The 22,259-nt window shown below is 42.6% G+C and overlaps 1 protein-coding gene across 11 annotated transcripts in view; it reads right to left on the bottom strand.

The window, feature by feature from the left end:
• Rbks (ribokinase) overlaps positions 1-22,259 on the bottom strand; it is a 76,561-nt gene that overhangs the window by 44,552 nt on the left and 9,750 nt on the right. For 8 of the 11 annotated variants that reach the window (XR_005505536.2, XM_006239806.5, XM_006239805.4 and 5 more), the window contains exons 2-4: positions 9,068-9,200; positions 1,970-2,033; positions 884-946 (exon numbers count right to left, since the gene is read on the bottom strand). Coding sequence is in view for 8 of the 11 variants with exons in the window: in XM_006239806.5 (XP_006239868.1) it covers positions 884-946; positions 1,970-2,033; positions 9,068-9,200 (260 nt within the window). In the remaining 3 variants the exon portion in view is untranslated. Of the gene's footprint in view, positions 1-883; positions 947-1,969; positions 2,034-6,386; positions 6,448-9,067; positions 9,206-11,143; positions 11,269-22,259 lie in introns of those variants that run through there. The other 3 variants (XM_039112470.2, XM_039112472.2, XM_039112473.2) reach the window with 3 other exon arrangements.

The following is a 22,259-nucleotide window of genomic DNA, read 5'->3' as shown; positions in this document are numbered from 1 at the left end:
ATACCCAAGAGATGCCTGGTCTTTCTGAATATTGACCTTGATTTAAAATAAAAACCCAACGTAGATATTTTTATACTTTCAACAATTGGTAGCTTATGAGCCCTCAACTTGAAAGGAGTTCTTGTTTTGTTTCTTGTTTTGAGACAGGGTCTCATTATGTAGCCCAGGCTGACCTTGAACTCACAGAGTTCTGATGCCTTGCCCCGCTGTAGTTGTGTTTTTAAAGGTAAATGTTTAAACCATGGTAAAGCCTCATGGTAGAACTATGTACACTGGCTTTTGAGGTTTGATTGCGGCTTAAAGAGCAGACGAAATTGAACACTAATGATAAGTTAGAAGTAATCACTGGCTGCTGTTTGCTCAGTAAATAATCTATAAATACGATTCATCCAGCTTTGTTCACCTGTTTACATTTTTTTTTTTTTGGTTCTTTTTTTTCGGAGCTGGGGACCGAACCCAGGGCCTTGCGCTTTCTAGGTAAGCGCTCTACCACTGAGCTAAATCCCCAGCCCCTCACCTGTTTACATTTACTCACTGAGCGGAAGTGTGATTGTTTTGAGACACACATACACACATGCATGCATACACACACACACACACACACACACACACACACACACACACACACACACACACACACCCAAGCTCCCGAGAAGGGGGAAGAGGACACTTCGATAGGACACAGATCGCCTTTGGAAGCATCTACAATGCTTCACATGTATTAGATGGAGCATTTTACAAATGGTCCAGGAGGGGAATATAATCGAAGGGAAATGTCTTTATTTGGAGCAGCGGGTGCAGTGAGGCCACTAGGGGTAAAACAATCAAGTTCTGGCACGCATGGTCTGCTGGAGGTGGTGGCTCTCATTCGTGAGGCACATACCTTCATTATTGACAATTATGGAGGCTGTTCCTGTAGCTGCATCTCTGGTCTGGTATGTAAACTCTACAAGAAAAAGAAAGCCACAATTGAGTAATACAGCTTGGCATGGATAATTTATTTTAACAATTTTTATGTGACACTAATTCTTGGAAAAACTTTTTAACCTTTAACCATCTGGAATGAGTTAAAAAAGTAAGTAATTAGTGCTAATTTATACCCATCACCTATACAGTGAGGAAGTGGGCATCTTTACATCAGCAGCACCTTTTCTTTGCATTAGTAACAACCCATCAAACTACCCACACATTTACTCCTTAGAATTATTCAGAGTTGTATACATATGCATTTTTTAGAACAACATATTTCTTTTCTTCACTGTAAAAAAAATGACAGACTTGAGGTAAAAAACAAAAGGTTAAACATATAAAATGAACACAAGCTTTGTGTTTCGTCAGCAGTGTGGTCAGCCAGGCAGCTTCTCGCAGCAGCAGCAGCAGCAGCAGCAGCAGGGCCTGAGCAGCAGGCCAAGGCCCTGTGTTCCAGTCCTGGCTCCAGCTGCCCGTGTGCTCTTGGGAAAGCCCCAGAACCTTGGCTTTCCTCTGCTGTGATTATGTTCTCAGCCTTGGCAGCCCTGCATCACTCAGTGACTTTTCTTAAAACACCCTTATGAGTATAGCACCTGTGTTTTTCTTGTCACCTGCCTCTTTGCCATTAAATGAAGATTTGTAATCTCTGGGATTTCATTCCTATCTGGAGGAATGTCCATGAAGAAATTAAACAAAGCAGTGTTTATGGTCTCTCTGGCTACCAGGAGAGGAGCTACTAATTATACTTAGCTTTCCATTTTCCTGATAACAGGATCCCAGAAGAATGTTATAAACAACAAGCCAGGCGTGGTAGCACATATCTGTAATCTTAGCACTCAGAAGGTTAAGGCAGGAGGATGGCCTTGAGTTTGAGACTAGTACAGGCTACATAGTGACTATAAGGTCAGCCAAGAGACCCTTTCTCAAAAAAGTAAAAACAAAACAATATAAAACCATAAACAAAGTTATAAACATTAATTTTAAAAAGATGAAATGTTACCTGTAGAAATATGATTTTGTTTTAAGTTTTCTATGTAATTATTGCCAAAAGAATCATTGCCAACCTGTATCAGAGAAACGATGAGCATTAGATCTTTTACATTTAGTAAAATGTTACAATGTAGCTTTTAGAGTCTTTAGCATTTTCAAAGAGCACATATACATGGTACTTCATAAGACTAACTAATTAATCTTCTTAATGTAAGATGCTAGACTCTATTTCAGTCCTAAGAACGGTTATGTTCTGTAACACTGCTTTATTACATCCCCCCTAAAGCATGAAGCACGCATGCCTGGTGCCCGAGGGGACCAGGAGAGGCTTCAGATCTCTTGGAACAGAGGTTGCAATGGCTGTCTGCCTGTGGGTGTTGGGAACTGACCTTGGGTCCTCTTCCTGATGAGCCTTCTCTCCAGCCCGGTATCATTTCTTTCTTTTTTTTTTGGAGCTGGGGACCGAACCCAGGGCCTTGCACTTCCTAGGCAAGCGCTCTACCACTGAGCTAAATCCCCAACCCCCCACCCCCATCATTTCTTGAAGGCAGAGCTGCACATGAGTGGTACACACTGCATAGGCAATGCTGTGTGGTTTGAAATCGGTCTTTTCTAATTTGTCACCTTCAAATCACATATGCATTCACCATTCATTCATGTTTCTGGACTTACTTCTAAAAAGGTTAAGATCTCATGCTAACATGGATGCAAAAAAGCCCACAGGCCTCTATACTATACAAAGAACGAGAGGCAACTATTAAGAATGGGAAAAACAGTCTTCCCCCAGGGAAGAGCACACTAAACCCATTATCCAATTCCAAATGGTCAGGCTTGAAAACATCCATACGAGAACAGTATACACACACACACACACACACACACACACACACACACACACACACACACACACGTATGTACAAACAATGAAAAAAAGAGGTCATAACTTGAAAGGGGTTTATAGGAAGGTTCAGAGGGAGGAAAGGAAATATAATTACAATCTCAACTAGTTAATGAAAGATAAAATAAGCTTGAGATCTGTGCATGGTGGAACATGCTGAACACTCAGCGGTGCAAGCAGGAGGCAGACAGAGTCAAGGACTGCCAGGCTACTCTGGTCTCCCCTCCCACTCCAGCCCTGAAGCACACACTTCTTACACCTTTCGTTTGCTTCCCCACATACGGAAGTTCTTAGAAATTGTTAAGAAGTCACAGTAGAACCTTTGAAAAGGTTTTTTGACTACTTCCTGCCACTGAGCACAGTGAACAATACAATGAGATCTTCGCAGAGGATAATGGGCCTAATAAAGACTATTACAAAAGAGTAGCGGGAGGCTTCTGTTTCCCAGTCACACTTTGGCCAGCAAATTGACAAGAGAAATTTAAATGTAAGCATCTTGGCCAGGAGGCAACTGGTGCATATGGGAGTCAGGGGACTTGGAGTCTTTCAGTTCTGCCATTATCTAGCTAATTAAAATTCTTTGCATTTTGCCTCAAATTGTTCCATCTGAGCCAGGCTGGAGGGTGGAAGTGGTGTGCGTTCTCTCTGGCAGACAGGAACCCATGGTTCTCAGCGCTGGCTGCACATTAACATCTCCAGGAGCACTAACCATCCCAATGCAATGCTCTGGTCACACACACACTCCCAGGCAGCTGAAGTGCACTCCGCAGGCAGGTGGACCTGCGTGGGGAGGGGAGGCCAGTGTGTGGTCCACGGGGAAGATTGCTGGGCTTCAGGACGAAAGGGCTGGGAGCAGGTTGGAAAGCTGTGTGTGTCTAAGAGATGGAAATGAGAGCTAACGGTGAGCTCACAGTCCTGAGCATGCTCTGTAGGTAGATCAGCTAAGAGGAGAGGGGGAAGCATGGTCTGCAAAGTCCGTTAGGGCTGCCAGGCTGGACCCAACACTGGAATGAAGACACAGTAGAGCAACAGAGATGTCCTTGCCTTGTGTTTGCTGAACCCTGCTCAGAAGGGCTGCAGGGTTGTTCCCACTCAGGTCTCAGGTTTTTGTTGTTGTTGCCAGGTTTTTTTTTTTTGCTTCTATCTTTCTAAAATTCACATTTGGCCAAAATAATTAGATTTCATTTTTGGAGTTGTGAGTAGAGTCATTTTTAACTTGACCTCGTCACTTGACTGTGGCGGGACACGATGTGTGTACATATGTTCATGTTTATTTCCTGGCCTTCACTTCTGAGAACGTAGGAGTCCATTCTTCTCTCCCCACCTACTCACACTGTACCTATTTTTCAAGCACCAACTTACATCTACCTTCCCTCTTTTGGCTCTCATTAATGCTCTCATTTCCAGAACTCCTACACAGCATTCCTGATCGCTACCATAATCCAGTGCCATCTCACACTGTTTGCAACTCCATATTTGTCCATGGAGGCTTCCTACAGCTCGGAGAGGCTAGCCTGCGATCTCTCGGCCCTTCCCCAAGCCCTGCACATGGAAGGTGTCCAGTCTGTATCACATCATCTTAGTTACTCTACAGTTTATTTCCTTGAGCCTATCTTATTCCTGAAGGGATATGACCCTGAGCACATGAGTTATGTTGTAGCTGCAGACAAGGCTTTGCTTATAACAGGAGGGTCTCTGGTCATGAAGGTGTTCTCAGACTTAACACGCAGCCCTCCGCCCTTACTGCTTTCCTTGTTAACCACAGTGTGGATTAAGGATTTGTAAAATACAAAAACAATGCAATAAAATCAAAAGGAGGATCATAAGGTACAAAGCCTCGTTAATTGTGGCTGAATTCAGTGGCTGTAAAAATCTACCACCATATTGCTATAAATCATTCTGTTTACTTCTGGTGTCTGACTGTCTAGACCAGGGACAGACTGAGCATAGCACTGGCCTGATGCATAGGCTTTTGAGTTGCACTGTCCTGATTTACTGTGTCCTTTGTCACTGGACTTCCTGTCTGACCTTCCTGAAGGGAACCAAGTGCTAGCTGCATTAGAGGTGAGACAGTTTTACCTTTGTAGGAAACAAAACCATGTTATTTCCTCAGATTGCCCTAGTGTGCTGGCTCCTTGCTTGGTCATTGAGATCCAGGTCTGCTTGTAGTTTCTGTTCATCTACACAGAGAGCAGCTGTGGGCTCACAACTGGGCCCCTACCCCTTGGGCTCTTTATTTAACATGGTTCTTAGCTGCCATGTTGGATGTTTCTTCTTTCTGTTCTTTTGTGTGTACATGTGTCTGTGAGGGTGTACATGTGTGTATGTCTGGGTGCAGAAATGTGAAGGTCAGAGGTCAACTTCAGGTGCTGCCCCTTAGGGACACTATCCATGATACTTGAGCCAGGGTCTCTTACTGGCCTGGCACTCTCCAATTTGGCTAGGTTGGCTAGTGAACCCTACTCCTCCAGCCTTGGCCTCTCTAGTGCTGGGATTACACATATACACCAGACTGTCCTTTACAAAAAACAAAGCAAAACACAGGTTCTATGTATTGAAGTCAGATCCTCATGCTTGTCACACTGCACCATCTCTAGTCTCCTGCTATTTTTGAGACAGCGTCTCAGTAGGCAGGCTAGGGAGGGCAGCTTCACACTTGTGGTAGCTCTGTGGTAGCCTCCTGAGTGCTGGCTTACAGGCAATCACCAGGTTTGATGTTTAGAAAGAACTTCCTTCTCATAAATATTTGGCTTCAATTGAATGCAAGTGGAGAAAGGATTTGCACTCAGGAGAAGTCTATGAGAGAGGCCCTAGCAGGCTGTTTGCCTTGGGATGAAGACTTTCATTTTCAAAAACACCATCTCCAATTGTTGCTGGACATTAGCCTGGACACAAGACTCAGCTGAACACCAAATCCACAATTCTTAACTGCCTAGAGTGCTCCCTTATTTGTTTGTCACTGTACAAACACTAACAGGACCCCGCTTACTGCTTTTGTCACAGGCACCTAAACAGATAACTCCTTCATGGTTCTGCCTGTGCCGCCAATCTTCCCTGCCAGAACCTGATATCTCGTGTGTTGCAGCCCAGTGAAACATAAGTTAGTATTGCGTAGAGAATGACGGGGGATTCTCTACCAGCTTCTCTTTTGCTCCATCTGTTCATTTTTGTCTTGATTAATGTATTAATTTGGGTTTTGATTTGGAACTTATCATCTTTAAAAAACTGCTAAAAACCAAGTGTGGCTAATTTGTCTGACAAGAACACACTGCAAGCTGTGTGCGCTGTGCACACCTGTAGCCCAGCTGTAGACAGGTGAAGGCGGGAGGAATGGAGGGCTTTCTATATCACACAGCAAGGTCAAGGCCAGTGCGGCCTACATAGGGCTATGAAACCCTGTCTCACACACCATAAAGAAACAACACAGGGTAACACAACACAACGCCTCACAGCGGAAGCTATAACGATGACGGATAACTTTGTATAAAAGTCTATTGTTTTCTCTTTAAGAACTCTAAGAGGCACATACCTATAATCCCAGCAGCCAGGAGATCAAGGCGGGAGTATTATGACTTGGACGCTAATAGGGGCTATAAAGAGAAACCCTTTGTTAAGTTTAGAGGCAGAAGGCATTCTTTGCATTTGTGAGACTGTGTTCCTTCCCCAACACCAGAATAAGAAAATAAAACAAGGAGACTAAGAATAGCACACTATTTTCTTAATTTAATGTTAAATAAATCCTTGCCTTAGGGTCCCAAGGCACGAAAGCAAATTTATCCTGGGTGGGCTTAACTTGTAATCAGTTTTCGTATGTTTTCCTGTGCAAAGGCTAGGACTAAATTGTGTGGAGCAAACACGGATGACTGAAAGAGCTCAGAAGATGCTCTGAAAGCATGAGGTGCTGGGAGGAGCCATCCATCCCTCCAAGCAGAGTGAAGTAGACAGATGCTCCCTTCTCCTGCCCTCAGGACTGGAGCACGGCCCAGCCCTGATCCTCTCACGCCTATCACCTGACTTCAGGTCTCACTTCCCCAGTTCAGTTCTACTACTCAGATAACTACTCAGATATTTCTATTTTGTTTTTCTATCTTTGCCTTCCATCCTATAGACCTAAATTAAAAACAATCTCAAAATCTAAGAGTAGGATGAGACCGGGCCCATGGAATCCTGACTTCAGAGGCCACAGGAATACTTTACATACAGCTTCCTTCCTTCCTTCCTTTTTATTTTTAAAGATTGTATTTATTATATATAAGTACACTGTAGCTGTCTTCAGACACACCAGAAGAGGGCATCAGATCCCATTACAGATGGTTGTGAGCCACCATGTGGTTGCTGGGATTTGAACTCAGGACCTCTGGAAGAGCAGTCAGTGCTCCTAACGACTGAGCCATCTCTCCAGCCCCTGCAGACAGTTTTCAAGCGGGAGGGTGTTCCACTCTTTTCCACTCCCAGGTTCAGAGAACTCCCCTTGGCCCAGGACTGCCACTCTGGATACTTAGCTCCCAAACCAAGTCTCCCTACCAGGAGAGCCTACCTTCTTCCCAGTGTCTGAGCCCCTTTGTGAGTGTCACTGGGTCAGTACCTAGATCGCATCCCTAATCAAGGATGGGATAAGTCAGGCGTAAAATTTTTTTCAGTTCCCTCTCACAGTGCCATCGTTTCTAGAACACAATTATTTCCTGACTAGCTGCATTACTATTTTAAATCCCTAAGGACCAAGCTTAACAGAGGTGGTTCTTATTTTGAATTTTGTTTTTCCTGTGATGTTTCTGACCAGATAGCCATGAGAATGATATGCTGGACATAAATGAGAAATAAGCTACAGTTCATTAGCAGATGAAGTGATAATTGTATGGCTTACACATCCTTTAGAGGCTCCCACTGAGAGGAAAGTGCTGGGAGAACCCAGAAACGACATTTCTGTCAATTTTTTTTTTTTTTTTTTTGGAAATTCCACATAGTTCACAAGAGACAGCTTTTCTTTTTTCTTTTCTTTCTTTCTTTCTTTTTTTTTTTTTGGTTCTTTTTTTTTTAGGAGCTGGGGACCGAACCCAGGGCCTTGCGCTTCCTAGGCAAGCGCTCTACCACTGAGCTAAATCCCCAACCCCAAGAGACAGCTTTTCTAAGGTTTTGTTTTTTCTTATCATCTTCTGGGCAGATTCAAATTCAACTTTCTTTGTACTTAAGTTTACCTTCTTATAACAGCAATGTTACCACCTTCAGATGTCATATACATTTGGAAACTTTTGACAGATAAATACAATTTCAGTAGGATTACTTTCTCTATACGACTGAAAACAGGAGTATGCCAAGATCAGTTGTGTGGTCAGTACAACCCAGACTCTGCTAGCACACTCGGTGCAGCAGTAATGACGAGGCTTGGTGACGGAGGAGTGGCTGCCCTAGAGCTGCTGTGCTGCTGAGGCCCTCATGGGGGCAGGATGACTCAGGTCCTTTAGAAGTTGGACTGCAGACCCCTGGGAACAGGTTAATTCCTCTCACGTTGCATACTCTGCCTGTAAAGCTCATTGGATTCAGGGAGGCAGCATCAAGTTATCTGAGGACTGCTACTTCCCAGAGGATTCATCAACGGAGAAACTCATACAAGCATAAGAAAGCCTAATCACTTATTTAGAATTTTTACAAACAAACCTCAAAAGGATTGAACACAGGTACTCAGAGAGGTGCATGTGGATGCACTCACTGATGGATAGGTATCCACATAAAGGTTTAGTATAGCCATTAAAAAAGACGTAATGTTGATACATGCTATGGATGGTGGAGCCTCAAAAACAGTGAAAGAAGCCAGAAGCAAAAGTCATATATTACACGGCCAGGTTATATGAACTATTCAGAACAGATAGGTTCATAGAGACAGAATGTAGATTGGTGGCTACAGGAATAGGGGAGAAATTGCTTAAGTGGACATGAAGTTTTCCTTTGGAGTGATGGTGTTCTGGACTGACTGAAAGCAGTATGTGTAAACCATCGCAGATCACTAAGTGTTACTAAACTTTAATGTTTCTTTAGACAGGGCCTCACTACATAGCTCAGGTTGGCCTTGAACGTGACCCTTCAGCATCATGAGCATCTGGTACCCACCACCACCTCCAGTAAAGTGTTCATTACACACTTGTGCAGGAAGACAGAGACAATGGCCTTGAACCAGCCTTTGCCCTGGCCCCGCACCAGTGCTATATGGCTTACCTTGCAGACCATGGCTGCCTTTGCTCCCAGTCGGGCAGCTTGGACACACTGGTTGGCACCTTTTCCTCCAAAGCCAATAAAAAACTTGTGTCCATGGATAGTTTCTCCAGTTTTTGGCAAGCGAGAAGTAAGACTATTGTGATTTAAAGAGAAGAAAACAAAGCATGTTGGTAATTGCAATCAGTGTACATTCTTGAGAGACCACGAAAGGTTCTCTGCTAGAGCTCTTAATCTTCTCAAGAAAGCTGTGAGCCACCAGGAAGACAGCCCTTCCTTTCAGCTTGCCTTATAACACAGCCCATCTCCTCCAGAGAACTCCTGTCCCCTCCAGTGCTGTAGCTGCACTGCAAATGACAGCTGGTGTCTGTCCTCCACGGGCTATTCACAGGACAGGTGTCTGTCTGTCCTCCATGGGTTATTCACAGGACAGTCCTCTGGCCCACACCAGAGCTTTCCTCACAGTGGAACTCAGCAGGCAGTCCGCTGTCAAGTGAATGGGCTTCTCTGCCAGTTTAATAGGAAGCAGGAGGTGTATCATGATTCTACTGCGTGTCCAGTGTAGGACTTGAAGAGGAGAGGGAAGCAGGGATTTCTGGTACTAAAACAACCCTCTTTGTCTCCTTGAGGGTGGGGCAGGAGCAGACTCTGTCTTGCCTACTGTGTCATTTATGCACAGTGACAAAAAGAACATGTATTTAAAATGATGGAGCGCTAAGTCCTAAGTTTGGGCTTAAGTTTCATTATGGAGCATAGGAATCATACAAAAGTAGATCTCCCTTGTCCTATTCACTCATCATTCAGATTCAGTTACCAACTCCTAGCTGATCTTGCTCCCATCCCCACTGGTGTCTCAACAGGCTGAGGCTCTAAGCATGACTTCACCATGACGCTATGGCCAACAGTGACAGTATTATCCAGGGGAAACATTACATGGGATTTGTTTCTGGTAAAAGTTTTCATGATTTTAAAAGATAAGATTTGAGGGAACAACATTTCTGGAGGATGGAAAGAAATGACTGACTTCAAAATGGTAGGATTTCAGACAAGTGAAGTGAGGACTTGATGCCTGGCCATAAGAAGTGGGCCCAGGATGGTACCAGTAGGATGGTAGTGAATCAGTTCTACAGGAAAGAAAGGCCAATCATAAGTTCACAACGAAGACTAGACAAGAGGCTAAGGTGTGTAAGAGACTACAGGTGTGTGTTCATTAATAAATAGGCCACGATATATCTGAAACCATATTGTATTAGAAGAGAGTGACAGAACAATGCCAATTCCTCCAGGTCACTAATAGCTTGTCTGAAGTGGGTTGATATGAACTAATGCCAGAATGCATATTTGTTTCGATAAAGACTAAGATCAACCTGTGAGTCTCTATAAGCTTCTAAAACCGTCAATAAATCAGAGGACATGATTCCACTCCCAGCACTGTGCTGTCAAATATGCTTGAGATTCAAGAGACTCATCAATAATGTGAAGGCATCCCACTCCTCCCCTCTTCAATGCTATTTTTATCTAGGATTCTACATGCATTTATAGTACTGATGAAAAAATATACATCTAAAAGGTTCACTTCTGAAAAAGGTACTCAATCAAGAGAAAAATGGTTTTAATGTAATGTTATTATCCTGTCATTTAATTTAGCAATGACAGTGATGATTGGATTTTGATTTGCATCAGAAATCTTAAACATTTTAGGATCCTATTACGAGCAGCCGCGGTGAGTAATCCATGTGAGGGAGTAACAATGTGAATTCTTGGCTTATTGATTCTGCTACCACGACTCGGAAAACCTTAAAAAGCAGACTATCTACCATGGCGAAAACAGGTATAATAACTTCATTAATAAGACAATGACGTAGAGAGACTTATTTACCTGGGTCACAAGTCACTGTTTTGAACCTGTCAGCTGTGGGGAACCACGAGAAGTGTACTGCCAGGCTACTATGGGATGGGTATGAACAGAGGGTGAAACTCTGGCACCACGTATGTGCACTTGATGCAGGAGCAGGCATGGCTAGGATATAGAGTAATTTATTTGAAAAAATGTTATTTGTTTGCATATTGATGTTTTACCTGCAGATAAGTCTGTGTCTTATGTGCATGCAGTGCCCATGAAGTCCAGAAGAGGACATCACACGTCCCGGGACTGGAGTTACAGGCAGTTGTGATGTGGGTGGTGGAAATTGAATCCTAGTCCTCTGAAAGAGCAGAAGTGCTCTTGGTCACTGAACCATCTTTCCAGCCCCTTTAGAGTCATTTCTAAACAAACAATATTAACACGAACTGGTAGATATTAGCAAGTGTGGAATTAATTCAGCAATCATTGAAAGGTTTCATGTCTTTGGTGTATTACTATTTTATTTTTTCTTCTTTCTCTATCTTTTCTCTGCCCTTACTGCGTTCTTTCTTCAGCTGTTAACTTTCCCTATATGGGAACAAGGATCGAGTCTGCTGTGTTCTCCACTGTACCCAAAGTACACACCAGACTTGAGCTCTTGTTTCCTCTGTTTAGTATACATTTTTGTTTCTAAATTGGGGTTTGAAGGTGCTGATTATGGGGTGGAAGAGGAAGCTAGCAGCCATGGCTATACAACTGCCGACAACAACAATTCCACCTTTTGCCATATCTTGCTCACTGCACTACAGTTTTTAGCTGGGTTCTTTTCTTTCTCTTGCCCCACTCCCCTCTCCCCCTCCTCTTTGAGACAGTCTCACTTAGCCCAGGCTGACTTGGAACTCACTCTGACGATAAGGCTGGCCTTGAACTCCTAAGCTTCCTGCCTCTCTATTTCCTAAGTGCTAGAATGACAGGCATGTAGGGGTTTTCTTTCTTTTTCCTCCTCTTTAAAATATTTATTTTAAAAATATGTGTGTGTATATGCTGGTGCTGTCAGAGGCCAGAAAGAGGATGTCAGATCCCCCCAGAGCTGGGGTTCCTGGTGTTTGTGAGTGCTGGGACAGACTTGGCCCCTCAGAAAGGGCTGCAAACATTCTTGGCCTCTGAGCCTTCTCTGTAGCCCCCAGAATTCCTCTACTATAATCAAGAATTATAATTATAGGATATACATTGCTTGTACATTCAGTCAACAATTCAGTAAGTGTTGAGTGTTTTCTGATATACTTTCTATAGGGCAGAATCATCTTGCTGACAAGGTTATAATTCAAGCTGGTACACGTGGAAGATGAGCGCGTCTCATGTCACAGACCCAGGGTCATATGATCCAATTCGTATCTTTTAGAGGCTAGAAGTGTAGCTCAGTGGTAGAGCACTTGCCTAGTATGTGTGAGGCCCTGAATTCAATCCCTAGCACTTACAAAAGCTCACTGTGTCTTTAAAAAGGTTAGTGTGCAGGTATGCATTGCTGAATGGCAAGTGTGCATTCTGAGGAGTGAGTAATTTTGTTGTTTGTCAAATGTCAGTATATACGAACCAAGATGGCTGTGTCATCGAGAGCATCTTATGAGACTACCATTACACACGCTGTCTATGGGTGACAGTTAAGGTTGCATACAAGAGGGCAACACATAGAAAATGAGTTTATGACCGGCACCCATAGAGAAGAGTGGGGAACAAAACCGTCATGCTCCACTGCCCTCTGCTTTCAGTTCAGGGTTGGACACAAGGCCTCATACGTGCTAGGCAAGTGTTCTGACAGATTCATGCACTATCTAAACTTGCTCTGTAGTTCAGGTAGTTCTATCATTCTCCTGCTTTTGCTGCTCAAGTAGCTGGGGTTTCAGGCCTGTATCATCAGACCTGGCCTCCATTTTGTATGTTGATACTTAGGCACTTAAATCTATATGGTAAGAATCCATTTCTGATTCATTCGTCCTTCTGCCTTATTTTTTTAGCTACCTGTTCTTTGTTAGTAGCAACTAGTTCCTTATGGACACAGACTCATGGAGCCTTGCGAAGAGCTGTATTATTTGTTCCCCAGAGCTTCTCCATTTCTTTGCTATAATCCTTTAGGACAGCCCATGGAGGTCAAAGGTCAGGTCTCTCTTTCTAACATGTGGGTCCCTAGGGTTGAATTGAGGGAGTCAGGGCTGGCAGCCAGCACCTCACACCCACCATTCTCTCTGTATGGGCTCTTTCTTCCCTGCTCTGACTCCCTTGCCCCTCCCTGCCTGTGCTTCCTCCATTGAGGGGAAACCTGCAGGTGTTCACTCGGGGACAGGAGGTGAGAATGGAAACTTGGTCCAGATCGACTTTGTCAACCCCAGTCAGACTTGGGAACTCTCATGGCAGGCAGCTCATTGCCAGCATATTTAAAATACAGAACAATTTGGGAAAAGGTTTCCAGGCAATAATCATTCTAACTTAAGCATACAATAAAGCTTAAAGTGTGACATAGAACAGTGGTTCTCAACCTTCCTAAAGTTGCAACCTTTTAATACAGTTCCTCATGTTATGGTGACTCCACACCATAAAATTATTTTGTGGCTACTTCATAACTGTAATTTTGCTACTGTTATGAATCATAATGTAAATATCTGATATTTCTGGTAGTCTTGGGTAGCTTCTGTAAAGGGGTTAGTTAATTTCCAAAGGGGTCATAACCCTTAGGTTGATAAACGGTGACTTAGAAACTGTCCTACAAAGTACCCGTGACTGTGGGTGTGTTCTCTAAATAAAAGGCCTAGAATCCACTGTGGTGTGCTGACTATCATCGAGGTCAGTGGGCCATGATGTAATAGCCCCCTCATTCCCTGCAATGATGGGCTCTATTAATTGGAAGCTACAGACAACATCAGTCTTTGAGGGGAAGAGGCGGGGATAAACACTTTCGGGGAGGTCTGCCTCCAGAAAGCTAAAAAGTTACCTGGTTGTTAACAAAATCCATTCCCAGAGTTCTGGGTGGAAAACATGTATTTCTTCCTTTGAGAAGAGGGCCCTGTGTGTTTAACATTCCTTGTTCCCTAGTGTTCCATGGGCCTAAGGACCTTTGTGTCCCCAACTCCTTTACAGTACCCCCTAGAGGGTGTTGTACTTTGCTCCTGTGCAATCCAGGATCAGATAGTTTACTGTGCATCTGAGTATTTCTTAAAGAAATAAGTTTAAAGAGAATAGAGGGGAAACTGGAATACTAGTTATAAACAGAAGCATTCCTAGATTGTAAATTCTACTTTACTCTGAATTAGGCTTTCCTACTCCATCAGGAAATTATGCTAAGTTTAACAAAGTACCCACAGACTGCACCATCGCCCGGACACAGGATGTCTCTGTGACTTTTCTTCTTGTTGTGACAAGCAACATAGCAGTAACACTGGTTCCCGGTTGATGGGGAGGGTACAGGTGTCCATCAAGGTGGGGAGATGTGGAGGCAGGCGAGGGAAGCTCACATATGTGCAGATGTGCTTACATCTGGGCAGATGTGCTCACAGATAGAAGCACAGGAAGGGGACCTGTGGCACATGGCTGCCTTTCCTTTTTATTCAGCCTGGGACCCAAGCCCAAGGGATAGTGTAGCCTAAATTCAGGGTGGGTCTACTTCCTCCAGTTAATCCTCCCTGGAAACACCGTCGTGCATGTGCCCAAAGGGGCACTGTGCTAATAATGTCCCATGTTTCCTAGTCTGGTCACGTCACGATGAAGATCAACTATCACCACGCCGTCACATGGATTCCCTTTAATTCAAACACGAGGCTTAGCTAGGTGCCAAAGGCAGACAATGAAGATGCTCATGAGGGGGTGGAGAGTGTGGGGGGAAGACTAAGAAAAAGAGAAACAAGGCTCTACCATTTAAAAGGTAAAATAGTATAAACTTTTGATTGAAAGAGAAAAATCTCAACAGACAAAAACAGGCACAAGACATATTTAAACTGAGAACAAATTCATTGCTTGCGAAATGTTGCATTTTTGAATTGGATAGAAAGGAATGCCATTCCTGCCATGAGAGGAGGTGTGGTTAGAATGTGGTGTTTGAAGCAGGAGGCCTGACCCACTTACTGATTTCATTATCTTGACAGCTCTCCCCTCTTTGAACCAGCTTCTTCTCTTGCAAAACAGTTTAATAATACTTGTCAACTCCTGAGATGCCAGGGTTTTGTGCGCACAGTGAATTCACTGACAGGTGTTACCAGAACAACTTATCAATTGCTTTTAACTTTCTGACAATGAGGTGGTTGTTACAGGTTCTCAAGAGATTATTTGAACCAAAGGAGGGGATGGATGACCTGGTGATTGGAAGATAACAAGTCTTTCCACCAAAGAAGTCACACTAGTACCTGCTTCAGCAAAAATCAAGAAACATGTTCCTTCTTTGTGTTTGCCTGACCCTTTCTTCTGGCTGCAAGCTTTTGACATATTATAAGCTTCTATGATAAGAGATTGTACATTAGTTAATACCTAATTAAAATTCATACTAATTATTCCTGCTGCCTGCGTTTTTCAGCCATTTCTCATCTCCTCAGCATTTGTGTATGTCACATTTAAAGGTTAAGTGTAATTTCAAAATCAAGTTGTCACTCACAAAAGCATGAGTGGACTGAGAGGGCGCTATGGTAAGAGAAATGAGCAGGATGGGTGAAAAGTACTTATTTGTGGAACCTGAAAGCTGTACTCAAAGGAGAAGAAAGGAAGTTACCAGAGGCCGGAGGGGAGTGGTGGGACTGGTTGGTTACAAAGCCACAACTTGATAGGAGGATGTGGTGGTTTGAATATGCTTGGCCCGTAAGGAGTGGTATTGGTAGGAGGTGTGGCCTTGTTGGAGGAAGTGTGTCATTATTGGGGTGGGCTCTGAGACCCTTGTCCTGGTTGCCTGCAGTCAAGATCAAGATGTAGAACTCTCAGCTCCTTCTCCAGCACCATATCTGCCTGGATACTGCCAAGCTTCCTACCATTATGATAATGGACTGAACCTCTGAACCTGTAAACCTGCACCAGTTAAATGTTGCCCCTTCTGAGACTTCCCTTGGTCATGGTGCATGTTCACAGCAGTGAAACCCTAAGACAGTGTTCTACCCATAATATGGTGCCAACAGTGAAAAGTAATACACTGTATACTCTAAAATAATAGTTAGCTGTATCCTGATAACTACAGAATAAACACATGTACTGAAACACTACACTGTAATACACAAATATGTATATTTGTCAATAATTTAACAGTCAAGTTAGTAACATGTATTTACCTTTGTGTAAAAAGATCTTAACTACTAATTAAAGTTGCATTCCGCTGGGCATGTGGCACACGCCTTTCATGCCAGCACTCAGGAGGCAGAGGCAGGGGATCTCTCTGAGTATGAGGTCAGCCTGATTTACATAGTGAGTTCCAGGACAGTTGGGGCTACATAGGGAAGACACTGTCTCAAAACAAAACAAAACACATTTTTTCTAATCTAAACTTGTAAACATATATATGATTTTTTTAAAGAAATAAAATATCAATTATGTTTTAAGTGTGGTTAACTGTTTTTGACAGTTTGTCTAACCCTTATCTTTCCAAACTAAGGGTTATTTTGCTTTAAGATGTAGCTACCTCAAGTTCAGAGAAGATAGTACAGCAGTGGTGTTAGTCTTTTGTGTCACATGTTCAACCTCAACTGATTTAATTGGTTATATGTGGAAAAAGCTAGGTGATCAGAAAGACAATACAGATGAGTATGCTATGGTATTCTCCCAGGTCACCAATCTGACAAATCTTATTTCGGTCTCAAATCTCTGATCACATGCTACCTCCTGTTATCTTGTTAACCCTGTCCGATTAAAATTCTTATTAAGTATTATTCATTCTCACAAGAAACACTAAATTAAACTAAAGAAGTCTTCTTTACATTTTTCTTTTTATGTGTTTAAGATCGGGCCTTACTATGTAGCTATGGCTGACCTGAAACTCACTATGTATATCAGGCTGGTCTTGAACTCGCAGCAATCCTCCTGCCTCCGTTTCCTGAGTGCTGGCTGGGATTACAGGTCTATGTTCTGATGATAAACTGAGATATTTATTTGGACATGGTAGCCCTTTCTTACTCATAGGAAATACGTAAGCTTGTTTTCTTGATGACTTATTATTTTTATTTTTAATTTTGTGTATGTTTGTATGCCTACATGAGTACTGGTCCCCATAGACAGAAAAGCTTGTATTGCCCTGGAGTGAGTGTTAGGTGGTTATGAGCCGCCTAAGGTAGGTGCTGGGCACTGAAGTCAGGTCATCTGTAAGAGCAGCAGTCTCTGTCAACCACTGAGCCATCTCCAGGACTAAAGTCAGGTCATCTGTAGGAGCAGCAGTCTCTGTCAACCACTGAGCCATCTCCAGGACTGAAGTCAGGTCATTTGTGAGAGCAGCAGTCTCTGTCAACCACTGAGCCATCTCCAGGACAAGCTCTACGTCACCCCTGCCTGCACTGCTTGCTTGCAACCATGGACAGAGTGAGACCCAACTCATACGTGCTATTGTTTTTCTATAGTCAACACCTATAACAACGTTTGATTTATAAATCAGGCACAGAATTGACTAACATTTAACAATGCCAAAATAGAAAAAATCATCACAAAATTCTGTAATGAAATTGCCATCACCACCATTTTTGCCCTTCGGTGCTTAAAGGTTAACTGAACACAAGTACTTTCATGCAGTGATAGTCAGTTTGCTCAACAAGAATGGCTCTAAATGACGAGTGGCCGAGTGACACATAGATACTGAATGCGCTGGTCAAAGGACAATTTCTCACCATGGAGCTCAAGGTCCGCCTTCCAATTTATTGTGTGGTCTGGCCTGCTTAGACCTTGGGACCTTCCCAGCTCTGTTTACCGAGTGCTGGGATTTCGCCATGTGCCACCATATCTGGCCTCTCATTCTTAAATACAAAGGACACAGAAGTCTATGTCAATAGTTTGCTTTTCATGCCCTTGAAGGTTTCATTTCATGAGCTGAAAAGGTGGCTCAGTGGGTAAAAGCTCGTTCTGCAAGCATAAAGACTTGAGACTCTAGTTTAAATCCTTAGCACCCACACACAAAAGAATCATTTTTGCCTGTGCCTGTGACCCCAGCATTGGGTCATGGGGGCAGACAGGCAGATCCTGAGGACTCACTGGCTAACCCATCTCACTAAAAATATGAATTCAGTGAAAGACCCTGTCTGAAGGCAAAATGATGCGAAGTAGTAGATGTCTTCTTATCTGGTCTTTGAATGCCCACACCCAAGCTTATACATACATCTGAACACACATGTGGATATCTGGTCTCTGAATGAATACACTTGAACATACATGTGCACCCCACCCCATCCCTGTGTGTGCCTGTTTCTGACAAGAAGTTGGAACTAAACATTTGCTTTTTCATATGTCATGTGTATTTTTCCTTTGATGCTTTTTGCTTGCAATGGGTTTGCATTGAGTTTCTTTAGAACATGCTTTTATACTATTTATCCTGTTTAGAGTTAATCCCTTAATTAAAATTTCAGGTTTTCATAAAGCTTGGGAAAATTTTAGCTATCACTTCTTCAAATACTTTCTGTATCTCTCTCTCTTTTAGACTATAATCGCACTTATTTAGACTGTTGTCTCCTGGGTCTGAGAGGCTCTAAGCCTTTCCCCATTCCTTTGAATTATTGAACATATCTATGACTCTTTTAACATCTTATTGATTCCAATATTTCTATTATTGTTGTCTTCTGATTGCCCTTTTCCTCTCTTGGTTATGAACCACATTTACTTGATTCTTCAAAAGTCTAATGATTTTTGATTAGATGCTAAGTTTTGCAGATATCGCAGTTTATCTTAATTAATTTCTTGTTTCTCCAAAGGGCATTTGATTGTTTTGCAGTTAAATAAACTATGGACTAGCATGATCCTCTAGGTTGTGGTCCTGAGATCTCGAGTGACTTCTAAAAGTTCAACAATGCTTCTGGTTGGACAGAATTTGCCAATCTCCTATTCTAGTACAGTTTCTGGAAAATGATAAATTTATATTGATCCAGAAGTTGCTGGTTTAGTGAGTTTCTCTCTATCCATGTCCATTTGACACTTGCAGTAGATTCTATGGGACTTTAAACTTTCCTTGATTAGCTCCTTCCTTTCCCAGTATCCTGCCCCACAAATTCTGGCTTTCTTAGTCTCTCCAAGCTAAGAACTTTGTTTTCTTACCCCTCTGGGATTATTAGTCTACATATTCCTTGAGTTTTCCTTCTTGGCTGGGGTCAGGAATTTGCTCCCAGAACTGTGTGTTTTCCTCTCCCACATTGCTTGCCTTTATTATCTGAAGAAGTCATTTTTTTACTAATTTCTACTAATGTTGAGGGGATAAGTTTGGTAGTAGTTATTTTAAAAGGGTGAGGAATGTTTGGAGGTGAATAGTTTCTACCTTAAAATAAATATACAGTTGGGGTTGGGGATTTAGCTCAGTGGTAGAGCGCTTGCCCAGCAAGCACAAGGCCCTGGGTTCAGTCCCCAGCTCTGAAAAAAAGAAAAAAGAAAAAAAAATATACAGCAACAGTTTGGATGACAGATGCCCTGCACACAATGGCGTGTAGGCAGGGGAGTCTGCAGGGCAGGGGCCCACAGAGAAAAGAAAACCAGTCTGAAAAGTTCAACATGGAACAGTAGTTTTGAGATGGGCCTTTTAATCTCAGTCCAGAAGTCATTATCAGAATGATGGGGACAAGAAGGACATACTGATTTTACTCTTCTAAGGTGGCATAGAAGATTTGAATATATAGTGTGCTGGGAGAGGCATATAGCCCAGACTACTTACATACCTAAAAATATAAAATACACCCCAGTATCATTTTTTTTGGTGTGTATATACAGTGTGTGTGTGTGTGTGTGTGTGTGTGTGTGTGTGTGTGTGTGCTCACACATTATCTCCCCCCTACTCCTTACTTCCATCCAAGAACATCTATTATTTCCTGGGGAAATAACAGAAGCTCAAATTCAGAAGTAGAGAATGGATCAATTTTGTAACTAGAGGCTGTAAGAGGAAGAGAGCAACAGAAACAAATGTGCATTTGGGAGTTAGGAAGTAAGGATCTGACAGCTACAGAGTTCCATGAGGTTTCCATGAGGGTCCTATACAGTAAGAAGCTAGGAGGCAGTGGGTACACAAAGGAGACTGATAAGACACAAGAATCTCACAAAAGGCAAAATTAATGATGCTACTTCTAAATTCACTGAAAGCAAGAACATTTATTTATATATAGCATTTGTATATTTATATAACATATAACAATGTGCACATCGTTATATATATGATCTTATACAACCATATGATTGTGACACTTCTAGGTATAGCGTCAGAGGCAAGCCAGCTTACCATCTGAATATACGTGTTTACTGCTGTGCTATTTACAAGTGCCAAGTGAGGGTGTCATGTAGGTGCCCGCCAGTAGAAGAGTGGATTAATATAATGTGGCATATATACACAAAAAAGTTTTCCTCAACCTAAAAGAATGATATTATACCGTTCTTAGGAAATTTAATGGGTCTGGAAATCATCATGTTGAGTAAAATAAGCCAATGTCATAAAGACAAGTAGCCTTTGTTTTTTCCATGTGTAGAACTGGAGGGGAGGGACATGCAGGTAAAAGGAGGCCTTATGGATAGATGAGTGTCACACCCATGTGTACTCGGTGCCTAGGAACAGACACAGTTAACAGACACTGAAACACAAGACAGAGACCAATAACTACAGAACCAACGCTTTATTTTCTATTTTGCCAATTAATTATAGTAAAAATTTAAATTCCAAAGTGACTTCTGTCACCATATTATAATTATCTGGGCTACATCTTCCTGCCATCTGCTGGTATAGTTTAAAGCAATAAAAAATGGATTTTTAATTTTGTCCTTAACAAAATATAATTAGAATGATAAATCATGAGAAAAATAGCGTATTTTAGAATTAATTATTAAATTTTCATTTACCTACTATCTGTAGTTTTGGGTGATCTTGTTTTTCATTGTTATAAGTAATCAATGACTGATAAGATTATATTTGGAGTTAACCAAGCAGCTTGAGTAGGCATTGGGAATAATCAGGAACTGATTATATTTAAATGAACATTAAATATATATAAAGCAGATTAGATGGGCATATCATCACCTCTGTTTTGGGGAAGAAGGTTAAGAATTTGGTAAAGTACTTGCTTATCAAAAATCCCACAGTTGTCGTAAGGCCTGAACTAAACTCAGGTCTTTTAATGCTACTTTATTGAAAGTCTTTATGCTATTGTGCTTTGATAATTAGCGTTTTAAACATCTGGATATTCAGAATACTGGACATGTTAAGTAGCAATTACAACTGAACAGGCAAGAGAAACAGGTTCTACAGTTACAGAGACCTTCAGTTTATTCTATCTTGCATCTCCTTTGGCTTTACAAATTCATGTTCCACTACAAGAAGACCTACAGAGTTAACTAACGGGGCCTATGCGGGCTCCCAGAGAAGGAACCATCAACCAAGAGCATGCGTGGGCCAGACCTAGCCCCTGCACTTAAGTAGCAGATGTGCAGCTTGGTCTTCACGTGGGCCCTAACAACTGAACAGGGGCTGTCTCTGACTCTGTTGCCTGCCTGTGGATCTCTGTCTTCTAGCTGGGCTGCCTTGTCTGGCCTCAGTAGGAGAAGATAAGCTTAGTCTTTCTGTGACTTAGTGTGCAGAGGTGGTGATGCTGCTGGTGGTGGTGGTGGTGGTGGTGGTGGTGGGTAGCAGCTGGTACCCATGGGGAGCCTCCCCTTCTCCCAGGAGATGGGGAGGGGGAGTAAGGGATATGAGGGTGGGACTGGGAGGAGGGTATGCTGTAATCAGGATGTAAAGTGAATAAGTTAAGGAAAATAAATGAATTTATGCCCCAGAGGCAGTGTCCATCTCCTTCTCATAATAGTGGTTTGTTCCTAGAGTTTTATGTGTATTTAAATCTTTTTTTGCACAGCCTGTTCCCTATGCCTGGAAGTTCTTCCCCCTGTGTCTTGGCTTTTGCTAAGACATCCATATCCTCTAAACTGAGCACATTATGGCCTCTCTCAGACATTCTAATGCAGCCGTCTGGGTGGGCTAGGTACCGTGCCTGTGGTTGCTGGTCACGTGTGAAGTTTCTCTCATGTCCCGTGCCCCACTGGCTTCTGAATCACCTAACAGCTAAGATTGCTCCCACAGACACCCTGCCTAGACAAAAACTGCAGACACTGTGTTTGAATCTTATCACATAGGAAGAACTGTACCAAATGCTTCTTTTATGAACATCAATCAAG

Source organism: Rattus norvegicus, chromosome 6 (assembly GCF_036323735.1).
Source record: "Rattus norvegicus strain BN/NHsdMcwi chromosome 6, GRCr8, whole genome shotgun sequence".
Classification (NCBI taxonomy): domain Eukaryota; kingdom Metazoa; phylum Chordata; class Mammalia; order Rodentia; family Muridae; genus Rattus; species Rattus norvegicus.
Note: the sequence above shows the minus strand (reverse complement) of the source record. Positions and strands in the feature narration are given on the sequence as shown.